The sequence below is a fragment of the Rattus norvegicus genome, chromosome 4 (assembly GCF_021556685.1).
Source record: "Rattus norvegicus strain SHRSP/BbbUtx chromosome 4, alternate assembly SHRSP_T2T, whole genome shotgun sequence".
NCBI lineage: Eukaryota > Metazoa > Chordata > Mammalia > Rodentia > Muridae > Rattus > Rattus norvegicus.
The window spans coordinates 69,786,529-69,798,722 of record NC_141537.1 but is presented as its reverse complement, the minus strand read 5'-3'; the positions used below and the strand labels follow the sequence as shown (position 1 = coordinate 69,798,722).

General features: G+C 44.5%; 1 protein-coding gene across 1 annotated transcript in view; it reads right to left on the bottom strand.

Moving 5' to 3' along the window:
* Positions 1–914: 914 nt before the first annotated feature.
* Positions 915–12,194, bottom strand: part of Tmem178b (transmembrane protein 178B) — a 376,299-nt gene continuing 365,019 nt past the window's right edge. Inside the window, 1 exon segment of the mRNA NM_001195277.3 lies at positions 915–10,361. Within this exon segment, the coding sequence (NP_001182206.1) occupies positions 10,111–10,361 (251 nt within the window). The 3' untranslated portion in view covers positions 915–10,110.

The window sequence follows — 12,194 nt, the reverse complement described above, 5'->3', positions numbered from 1 at the left end:
TAGTCTACCTCGAGGAGCTAAGTGGCAGCCACCACCCAAGAGAGAAGCTGAAAAGAAGAGATTCTTTTCCTACCTTCCTTCCATGGTGTACCTACCTGGGATTCTAGATTAAAAGCACAAAGCACAAAGCAGTGACACGAGGAGGACTCATTTTAGAGCAAGTGGTTATAGCAATAGCCACGCATCCCCAAGGCAGAAGCAGCAGGAAGCACAGCAGGGCAGACTCCAGAGTCCAACAACTCTATTCAGTGGTCCAGATGACAACAGGATGGGAGTCTGGCCTCCTGGGCTTCTACATAGCCATGTCTTCTCAGAACATTGGTTTTCCACTTGTATCACACAAAGCCAATTTTCTTCTTTTAAACCTAGAGATACTGATGAAATAAGACTCTTTTTTTAAAAGCACTCACCTCCAATTATCTTTGCTTTCTTCCAGCTTTCCTTGACACACATGAGCCAAAAGCTTTCGAGGGGTAAGTGGGTAGAGCAAAAATATGACTTTAAGTCAGGGACAAAGCTGACAAAGACTACAAACTTTCCCTCTTCACTGGTAGCTAGGAAATTAGTCAAGGGCTGGGACGTAATTAGGAACTGTGACATCCTATGAAGCCTTTGAATTTCTTGTTCTTAATGTCTGTGACTGGAGAAAAAGAAAAAATTTCTTTTTTCCCCTCTTTCAACCCATCTACACATTTTCGTCTCTTCCCTAATACTCAAAGCATGGACCTTTGGCTGGTACATTATTGAAATGCCTATTGTCAATTTCCTTCTGGATTAGAGTTTTCAGCTAGCTGTGTAAGAATCGTACAATTTATTTCTCTACAAAACCCCAGGGAACAACACCGTTCTCTATCAAATACCATAGCCTGTACCCTCCCCCACCCCCACCCCCAAACAGACAGCAGACACACATGGGCTTTTAAAACACACAACATGGTCTTCTTTATTTAATTGTTTAATCAGTTTACATTCCACAACTGACAGATTATTTATTTTTATTGTTTTCCATGAACAAGTCATTTAATTAATTACCAGACACTTTTTTTCTTCAATCGATGGAAATAACAATATTTCTGCCAATTCGAAAAAGAAAATTGCAAGATGCAGTCAGTTTCAGTGAAGTCCCCAAATGCTCGCTCTCTGCTTCCTCGGTCCTTTCAAAGTCACAGGAACCTGGCAATTTCCCTTTTCATTCCCCCTCCCACTTCCCTGGTAAGTTCCTCTCAGAGTATCACAAGAGTTTCGAGATCTGGTTTGGATCACCTTTCCTGTAATTAATTAATTATGAGAAGAAACAGACAGTACAATAGATCTGATAAGATGTAGCATTCTTGTTAAGATTAAACAATACATTTATTCAAATTGTATTAGAACAAATTAACATAATATTTAATCTTATTTTAGCACCAATAACCACAGGAATTGCTACCTCCAAGAGGAGAGAGTCTTGTTAGAATCCTGCGGTATACACCACACTGTATCTAATCAATCAGAAAGCACTATGCAAATTAGAGTGAAGGTAAATAAATTTATATTGACTGAGCAATAATCTGGCAGACCCTCAACACGCCAGGTGTTTGAGCGTTTTGTAGGCCCTGGTCCCTTTCTAATGACCACATACTCAATGTACTCACCAGCTCCCTTTCTCCTGTTTGACAGCATAGGGCTCAGAATATTATATTTTAAGTGAATCAAGCCTTATCATACTGGATCTTTGACATGATTGGAGAGTGCCCAGGGGCCGGTTGCTTATATTTATTCTGTTCTATGCCCTAAGATCTCACTACCTGTCTTTCTCACACACAGAGAAGAGGCTTATTTAGATCTAAGGAAGATCTCTAAGCAGAAAGGAGAGGTAGGAAATGGTGGTCTTAGTCCTAGTCTAAGGATAGGACTTGTCTCTGCTACCTCATAGGAGACCCGGTCTGCCTGCTATTCTTTTCCCATATCCCCTTTTCAATACTCAAGATTTAAAAAAAAAATTAAAGCAATTAGAGGATGAATCAAACAGCTCCAAATATCAGTGAGATGCTTTTAGCAGGAGACTCCACCAGATATTAAAAGATGGGAGAGGTGTTTATTCTTAGCAACAGGGAGGTCTGTCTATCCCTTATCATGAGATATAAGACATCTACATGGATAGGGTGGGCCGCGGCTGACTCTCCTGCAGCCAAAGGCCATGGCCTGCTTTCTTCCTAGGACTTAGATCATCAGGGCCATGTCCAAGGAGAGCACTGATAGCTCTTGAGGCAGGCATAACATGTGGTTGGTTCACAGCAGTGACTCTCTCCCCTTACTACACAGGTAAAGTAGAGCTTCTAAAAGTGAGCCAGCATCATGGTCATAGCTCAGCTTCTATTCAGCAAATCCAGCCTTTGTCTTTGTTCCCACAAGGAAATCCACCACAGTGTGTGACTCACTGGCAATGGGCACCCTGCTCAGGCTCTGAAAAGACTTAAGTCTGTTCTCCTAGATGGTCACAAAAGCCTGGTGCAGCTTTTGAGCACTCAAGGTGTGGCTGATCCAGTTGGAGAGGTTTTCTCAGGGTAAAAGTCACCTTGGGTTTAGAAGATTTTACTTGAAATAGACAGAACATAAAACATGCCAGTGACTTTTACACTGGTTCCACATTGAAGTGCTAATATCTTTTGATCTACTGGGTTCAAATATAGCATTGAAATTAATATCACCTGTTTTGTTGGTGCTTTTAAACCCAGGTAGTAGAATAATTCAAATTTCATACACAACTTGTATCAAATTTTATTGGACAGCGGTGGTCTAAGTCCTTCCTTATACAATTCTCAAGGAGGGTCACCAAGCTCCATTAGGAATGAGGAAGTGTTAGACTGAAGGGCCTGTAACCATGAGTGTAAGGGTGCTAGCACAGGCCAAATTTGTGTATCTCTCTTGGGCAACCACTCCTCCCTAGCAGCCTCTTGTACTCCAGGATTATCCATGTCCTGGATCCTGCCAGGGTTACTGCCTTGGGGATGTTTCTGAGGGGCTTTTGGAAGCACAAACATTTCTTCATTAACCTCTAAGTTTATCTAACCACATCTTCTACCCACAACCTCCACCCCATCCCCAGAACCACCTTCTTTTTTCCCCTCCCCATTTTATAGCGTCCCCTGGGCAGCCTGAGCTTCTTTATGCAGTAAGCCACATTCGTTGAGCCAGCCACAGTTGGTAAAGCGATTCACTCACACCATCACCTTTGATGGTCTTTCTCCTACCCCAGTCCTGTGAGGCAAAGCTCTGTCAGCAGAGAGCAAGATGAGATCATCAAAGTGGGTGGGAAAAGGCATCTGAGACTGAAAAGGTATATCAAAGGCTTTGGACTCTGCACTCAAACTGGCTGCTGGCTTGAGGTTACTTTCTGAGGCGAGTCAGCTTAGGGCCAGAGCAACAGGGAGAGAGCTTCTCCTGAACTGCCTCAGCTCAGTCAGCATACGGCAGCCAGCATGGGCACAAATAGCAGCAGAATGGACAGGGAGACTGGGTGTTACATGTGTCCCCAATGTCACCCTGCTTCCTGTGAGGCTGAGAGGACATGGATACACAGTGAGGTCACAAGATTCACCCAAGGTTCCAGGTGAGCTATTAACAAAATCACTAATATCACCCCAGGCCATGTCTTGGAGTTGACACCAGCCTTGACCTTCACTATTCTAACTTGGATGATATGCTTTTATTTGGGGGTGGGGGGAGACCTACTTAACTTTAAAGGCAAAAGTCTTCAGAACAGAGAATACCAAGCAAGCAGAAGCGACCATCAGGAAAACAACCAGAAAAATCTGTGACAGGCGTTCCCTCCCTTCAAGTGCCCCCAGAGTCAGGATTCTAGGGCAGTCCTCACAGACCCTCAGAAAACCGAGGGCTACATTACAGCATTTAAGAAGATGCAATTCCCCTCCCCTTAATTTTCAGCTTTTACTTTTATTTGTACATTTTTTTACAGAGAGTCTTGAATAGCAAAACAGTCACACCATGGGCAGTGGGGGTGGGGATGGGGGGGCAGGCCGGGTAGGGCATGAGAGTGGTTCTGTGAAATCTCTGTGTGAAAGGCACCATCACACTCACGACACAGACATACTGGCACATACAAATGGAAATGGGCCTACGGACCACCCAGAGAAGAAAGGAAAAGTTTGGGGTCCAAGGGAGAGCAATGGAGGACACTGGGTTGTTTCCCTAGGGAGTCATAACAGGCCTTAGGTAGGAATAATATCCTGGCATTTGTCAGGGAGATGCCAGGTTGAGCTGTGTAACTGGGCAACTCATAGGTTGGGGCCCAGTTTTCTGTTTGTTGGCTGTGAACGACCCACCCTTGTGGGTGTGCCATTACCCTTATTATCGACTACACTCTAGTCATAGAGAGAGCAAGGACTTGCTCTGTAGAACATCTCAGTGCACACAGGAAAGAAGAAAGGCATGGAAATTCTTTTGGGGAAATCAATCATTTTCTCCTTTCAAATTTAGGATCCAAGCAAGATCATACAGGGGCGTGTCCCGACTTGATACGACACTCACGACCTCCTACCAGAACTGAGGGGCTATTGATGAAGTCACCAGTTTTATAGCTGACAAGAGGAAGTGGGCCCTTCCTTTTACCATACTTATCTTCACTCTAAATGTGAGAGAGCTCTAGAAGCTTCAAGACTCTGACTTTGCTCCCCAACATGAGCGTGTACAGCGAGGAATGATAACAGAACTGTTAAAACAAACAGCCTTAACTCCATGCCTGCTTTCAAAGTGAACTATATGAGTCATCTACACTCTTGTCCTCCACATGATATCTCCATATCGTTACTTCTGGTAACACGCAGGAAATGAGCGTGAACTTTGCAAGACTGGCCTTGGAATAAAGAAAGTGAGTCTGGCAATGGGGAAAGACTATGAAGGAGGCCATTTCTCTGGAGGGCTGAAAGAAGTGAATCCCATGTGCTTCTGTTGGATAGCTACACTCAAGTTCAGCAACCAAGATGGCCTCTCCCACTCTACATTAGCCTCTTGGCAGAACCTTGATGGAACCATTCCATTGTCGTGGCTGCGCTGCCGATAATGGGTAATTTGAACAGCACATGATTCATAGACACTTCTTCGTGTTTGCAAATTGCTTTGCAATTTATTTGTCACCCTTAATATACCATGAGGTAAAGCGTTATCGCTGTCCTCATTTTGTAGATGAGGAAGTTCAAGTATGGAGAAGACACAGTGCCCAGAGTCACAAATCGTTTTAGTACAGAGTGAAGTGAAATGTTCAGCCATTGCTACATTTTACAAGTGTAGCTTAATTAGTGAGTTTCTCTGGCCTCAGTGAATTTATACCCATGATTAGATTGAGATGGCACCTGAAAAAAAAAAAGAAGTAGGGGAGAGAGAGAGAGAGCGGGAGAGAGAAGGAGAGGGATCTATATAGCTCTGGTGTGAGCTTTCAAATGTCTCCTCGCTGCCTTTCTGGTTTGTATGTCATTCTGGCCCCATCTATTTACCCAGTGACAAGCACTCATTGAAGAGTTTCTGAGGTCTGACCCTTATGAATGGGTCCATGGTAAGGGACAAGTCTTTCAGTCGTTTGCATGATTTTCCCCTAGTTTTTCTATAATGAGCATGTATTCCTCAGGGAGGAAAGCTCACTAGCTGGTAATAACCTAGTCTAAGGACTAGGACCAATGTCAACGAAATGTTTTGTGGCTTAGCAGCATGGAGGGAGAGGTGATAAACATAAGCCCAGAAGTCAAGCACCCTGAGAGGCACCAGAATCATTGGGATGCACCTTCTCTGTTGGTCTTGCTTTAAAAAGAAATCTGCCCCCTTCCTCGGTCTGTATGGGCTAGAAGATAGCAGTAAGGCTTACTGTCATTCTCTATGAAACCAGGTCTTTTGACTCATCATGTTTCCCTGGAGAGGGATGGATGTGTTCACTGGGGCATATCAGGTCAGAAGCAGCAGAGACCTTTCCAGAAGATTCTCTCTAACGATGAGAAGCAACCAGTATTCCACATAAAGACAGAGGGTGTCTGAGTCTGTTTCTTCCCCTACATGATTGAAAAATCAGTGAATAAACGTTCCCAGCCGAAGACAGTTGACATCAAATGCTCTGAGCAATGAGTTGGACCTTATTATTCTGAATATTACATAGCTGGTCCTTTCTAATTAGGCCTCTTATCATGTATATGGATGTCTAAGGAGATGCAAAGTCTCGGGGTACCCTTTCCTATTGAGGAAAGGTGACATGCTTGGGTAGAAATCCCTGTGGGGGAGAATACACCAGCACAGTGTCTGGGCCCAGGCTACCACTGAAGGACCTGAGGCCAAAGAAGACTTATCTGGCTCTGGGGAAATGCTGTAACTATGCTTTTATGATCCCTAGAGGTGAGAAAGGGGAGCTGCTGAAAGGCTGTCCGGTGACTAAAGCTAGAACAGATATTTTTTCTTATGTTCATGATCCACATACCTCCTGTGAGACCTCAGGCCGTGGCAAAGAAGGAGAGGTGCCTGAAGTGTCTTGAGTCCCTACAAAGTTATCTGTCACGAAGAATGGATCATAAGGAAAGTCGCAGAAAGAAGGTAGGTAGAAGAGGAGCCATAATTCCTCCAATGAAAACAGGAAATTGTATTTTGCCCCAGTTAGGTCCCAACTTTCCCAAATCTCCAATCTAGGAGAGAGCAAAAGAAATGAGTGTTGAGAGTGGCCTCACGCTGTAGGTTTGCACAGAGCCCACAGCTTGTGCAACCACACACCTTGTATATACACAGCTATTGGAACTTGACTGGGGTAGGAACCAGGCTCCTGTCAAAAGGTTGGAGTCTATGATTTGGAGTTAGTGGAGTCTGACCTAGAGAGTGTGACAACCCAAGACACCTCCTTCTCCTTTATGCATTCCCTAGCCATCTCACAGCCAGAAAGTCCCAGAAACTACACCAGAGGGGCTAGTTTTAACCAGTGCTCAATCCCCTGTGGTAGAGGAGTCAGACCCCCTGGACGGAGATTGCTATCTGCGAGCAGTGAGGAGACTTCTCTCCTGATTAGGTACCTGAGCTTGTTCTGTTGCTAAGTAGGATCAGAATCCACATCTGTACCTGACCCTGTCCAGTTGTAATAGGGAAAGAGTTACTCTAAGGTCCTGCTCTGCTCATGCTCAGTTGAGGAGTTGAGCCCAGAAAGTCTGTCTCCTTCCTGGGAGTCCATCCAATGTTTCAAGAATGCTTGTGTTTCAAAGGAAGCCAGTGAGTTTTACTGAAAGTTCATCATGGTGTTGGGCAATTGGATAGAGCAGATGATCTGTTTAAGATGAGTGTGAATTTTTTTAAAAATAATGCATAAATGAGAGGTCTGTGAACAAGTATGTCAAGCAAGTTTTTTCAAGAAGAGTTTAAATAGTGACTAACAAAATGTCCCATTTGGCTTAGCTTCCTCTGTCTTTTTGCAAATGGAAGGCAGCTGGAATTAGCGTTCAGTCACAGAAAAGTACCCCAAGTGGGTGTTCATGGATACCTTCCTGCTTATCCCTGCTCAGCTCAAGATATCTAGAAGGAGAACAAAAGATCTCTCAATCTGAGAGACTCATTTATTCCCTCAAACTTCGGTATATCTTTCACCTTAAGAGAAAAATCTAGCTTTTCAAAGAAAAAAACCTGTCAATTAAAAAAAAATTGAGTTTTTTTTAAAAGTGATTTCCCTTATCATAGAATATACCCTTTGTCTTTAAAATGGACTTAAAAATCTCAATGGGGGAAGATCTCTATGAGGGGGACAAGGAGGGGGAGCAGCATTTGATGTAAATAGATAAATTAAAAATAAACTCAATTGGAAGCCAGCAGCATTTCCTGATACCAGTTTGCCCCTGATCATCTGGTTCTCCTACGCTCTGGGTGCTCACATGCTAACTCTGCTGCAGAATCTCACCAGGGCCCTTCTGAGGGGGTCTTGAGAAATGCATCCACACCTGTACCTGTATATAGATACACGATGACAACACACACACACACACACACACACACACACACACACACACACACACACACACACACAGAGGAGGGGTGATCAAAAGAGCAGATGAGAAGAACAGGACCTACAGCCTGGTAGATGGAGAGAGGGGAGGGAAGCTGTTAGTAGGTGAGGAGTCTGGAAGGGAAAGAGGTTGGAAACAGAGAGCTGTGACAGAGCACAGAGGGGCGGAAGGCTGCCGAGTGGTTGGCAAAGTTTCCAAAGCAGATCTGTTCTGCAGCAGCTGAGCTCCCCTTCTGCATGGCTGACCATGGTTGTGCCAGCTCAGGATTCTCTCCTTGCCTCCCCAGGGACACTTGGCACCAGCAGGGTCCCCAAGGTAACCATGAGCTGTTTCTGCCCTGTGGCATTCACAGCTCTGGCTGACTTCTTCACTCGCCAGCACCCAGTGCAAATTTGCTCAGGCAAGCCTGAGATACCTGGACGGCCTTGCCCGTTTGGATGGCACCTCAGTTTGGGTGCTAGCCTCTAAGATAGATCGCTATTTTGGGATTCATGGCCTTGAAGATCAAGAGGAGAGGGACGAGAACGGAAAGAGTCAAGAGTTCTCCATTCATTTACATAATATCATACAAACTTGAGCCCATGGGACATGGAGGTGCTCTCTCTGCATGTGACTCATTTCCTCTCCTCTGTACAGGGCTTGCCCCTAGAAGAGGAGCAGACATCCAGTGACAAAGGACAGCCCCCACAGTGGGGAGTGAAGGTCTTGTTTGTTATATGTACTCGCACATCAGCAACCAGAGGCAATATTCCTTTTCTCTCCTGAACTGTATGTTTCCCCCTCTTCTCTTAGGACTTTTGTGCCCAGCTGTGTCTTGAACTTCCAAACTTAGTGGACTAAATCTTGCGGAGTTCCAGAACCATACTGTGAGGTACCACAGGGTTCTCTGGCCCAGTAGTTTTGTTCTTGGTTTGCCCTCTGGGAATTTCAGCTGTACCAAAAATAATAGAAAAAATATGCAACACAAACAATAAAATCCCACACTCACGAACTATCTACCACGTGTGCATGCACACGTGCGTGGACATGCACACACACGCACACACACACTCACACACACACTTTTGTCTCTCTCCAGGGATCTGCAGCTGCTGCATTGGCACCCCTGAAGGCCTGCCCCTCAAGATAATTCCCGGTTCTTGGGGCCTCTATAATGGGTCAAAAACAACAGTAGTAAGAGAGACAACAGAGTAATATGATAGTTCCATTCACAGAGTGGAAAAGAAAAAGGTAACCACCCAATACCTATATGCATGTGCACACATGCATGTGTGTGCACACACACCCACCCACCCACACACATACATACACGCACACATCACAGCATTACTCAAAGGCTCCAATCTGCCCAGAGAGTGCAGGCAGGGGAGGACAGGGTGGCCTCTTGTTTAACTGGGTGTAAGGCAGCTGGAAGGTAAGACTGGGTTTTCTGAGCATCCATTGAAATGTCCTTTAGTTGATGTGGATCTTGCCTCTCAGCATCTTCTCTCCCCTTCCCACCTCTAAAGCATCGTCCAAAGGTTTGGCCGCAAAGAGAAAACTTCCTTCTCAGTCTGTTTTCTCTTCCACTTGTGCTGTGTCGCTGGTGGGTTGGGAAGGAGCTCAGAACAGGAAGAGCAGAGAAGTGGATCTGAAAATGGCCTCAAAGATGTGGTTACATTCTATGAACTCAAGGGACTGAGTTTCCCCCATGATATGATGGCTGGGGTGGTGGTGGTGTCCTCTCCTGTTGGCCCAGAGTGTGGCACGTCCTTCTTTGTATCTGTGTCGCTTTAGACCACTGCCTTTGTCCCTTCCAGCTCACCACCACATCCGTACGAGTGACAAGGATCAAGATGCCTGTGGTGGCCTTCACTCTGTCTTGAAGAAATCATGAAGCCAAAGTCAAAAACGGATGAGAGAGCCACAGGATGGGGACACTTTTTCCATCTTGGACATGAGGCAACACAAAGTCTGGTGAGATGCAGGTGCCTGAGCCAACTCAACTCTACCTTGGCACTGGCATCATCTTGATTGCGTTTCATTTTATATATGTATATTATATATATATTTATATATATATATAGGTATGGGTTTGTTTTTTTGTCTTTGTTTTTTAGCACACTGTCCCATTCTCTGGTCTGGATTTAGGGCAGTTGGTCCTCGGGACAGGTTGGACAGAGGGGGCCAAGGTACAGAAGAATCCCGAGATTAGTGTGAGGCCCAGGCCCCCCCATGCACAGAACATAGACCATCCATAACCGTGGCTGATGTCATCCGGGAGTCCGTATAGGTAGCGTGGGTAACGTGATAGCTCAAAGTTGATCCCAGCCACACAGGTGCACAGTGAAATGATGCAGAAGGTTCCTGGAGACCAAGGGAGGAGACATGGGGCAGGGAAATGGGGAAGGGAAAGGAAGAGGGAAAGAAGAGAGAATAGAGAGGTTAGGATTGTTACATTACAACTTCTTATATGGGATTGATAAGGAGACTTAGGGAAGAGTAGGCCTTCACCAAGGAAAGCTCAGAGAGAAGGGAACTCTTTTTTTTTTTTTTTTTTTTTTTTTTGTTCTTTTTTTTCCGGAGCTGGGGACCGAACCCAGGGCCTTGCGCTTCCTAGGCAAGCGCTCTACCACTGAGCTAAATCCTCAACCCTGAGAAGGGAACTCTTAAAGGCTCCTTGATTCTGAACTCTGTGATTGTTACTCATCTTGGACAAATTCTGGAGGTTTCTTCTTTGATAAAAGTGCCTCAAATGAGTATCTCATTAGAGAGTTAAATAGGGTGGAATGACTGCAGAATATTTAATTCATTTTTATAGAATATTTAAAATATGTTATCTTTCATTGGAGACACAGAACATCTACATTCTTTCATATATACATAACATCTTATACAAAATTAAGCACTCTTTCTTTAATCTAGTCACCAACAACTCTGGCCACCAAAAAGCAAAAAGCCTTCTCAATTAGTTCTCTCAGTTGCCTGACGCTTGAAAATCTTCTCCATTTTTCTATAAGGCAACATTTCTGAGAAACTGTTCCATGGAAAACTAGCCCTCTGAAATACTTCTTTATGGTGGAGGAGCCAAAACACTGGGACCAACATATGTTTTCACAACCTCGCTACCCATACAGGCACCAGTTAACTTATCTAACATGCTTCAATGAGAACTTTAGCAAACCTACCTGATAATAGGATTATCTCTTAAATGTCTTCCTCACCACACACATCCAAACACACATACAACACTCAAGATATAGTCCTCAAATTAACCTTCACCTACAAGATCATTAGAAGAGTTGAAGCAGGGTAAAGTGTATTAAGTTAATACGCCCACTCTTAATACCAATATTTGGTATAGCTAGAGGGCATGCAAGAGTTTTTTCAGTATTTGCTTACACATATCCCTCATGTGACCCAAAGAAGCCAGTACAGCAGGGTTGAAGGGAAAAACAGGACAGGTCAGCTTTCTCACGAGGGAAGAAATGAGAGGTGATGGGCTTGACAGTTTGCAAAAATCTTCCTTTCTAACTTCTGGGTTTCTTTACTGTCATGCCCTATGTCTTCCAGGACATTGTTAGAGAACAGGGAAGAAATGCAGAGAAAGACAATGAAATTCCTAAGTTTGTGACTATTTAAATGGCCATGGTAGCTGTAGTCACACTAACAATTAAGAAGCTTGTACAACTAACTGAAGTACAGAAAGCGTCAGTGGAGTGCTCTGCCCAGAACGGGATGTTGATGTCATCCCAGTGTGGAAGGTAGGTGGGAAGAACCTAAGAGCCAGAATTCAGAGAGACTGGAAAATGGTGGAGAGGAAAGGACACAATATGACTCACAAACTGACAGCCACCATGGTCACTTACACAAGACCCAACCAGGCAACATTCCAGTAGGAGAGGGGAAGGGACTCACTGCTCCCCATACCTAACTGAGAAGCTATGGGGAAGCTGATGGCTTTTGGGGAAGAAAGAGAATCTGTTTTCTTTAAGGGTGTAGCCCTTTGTACACTGACCACGCTCCAGCTGATAACTTACATCCATGAGTATACGGCAGTGCAAATTAGACTTGGTGTTTTCAAGTGAAAGACAGAAGAAAGCAGGTAAGCATGAATTTGGGAGTAGGTGAAAGGTGAGGGGGTTGTGCTTGAAGGAGATATGAGGAGAAGTGGGAGGTGAGTATATCTATGAAATTGTC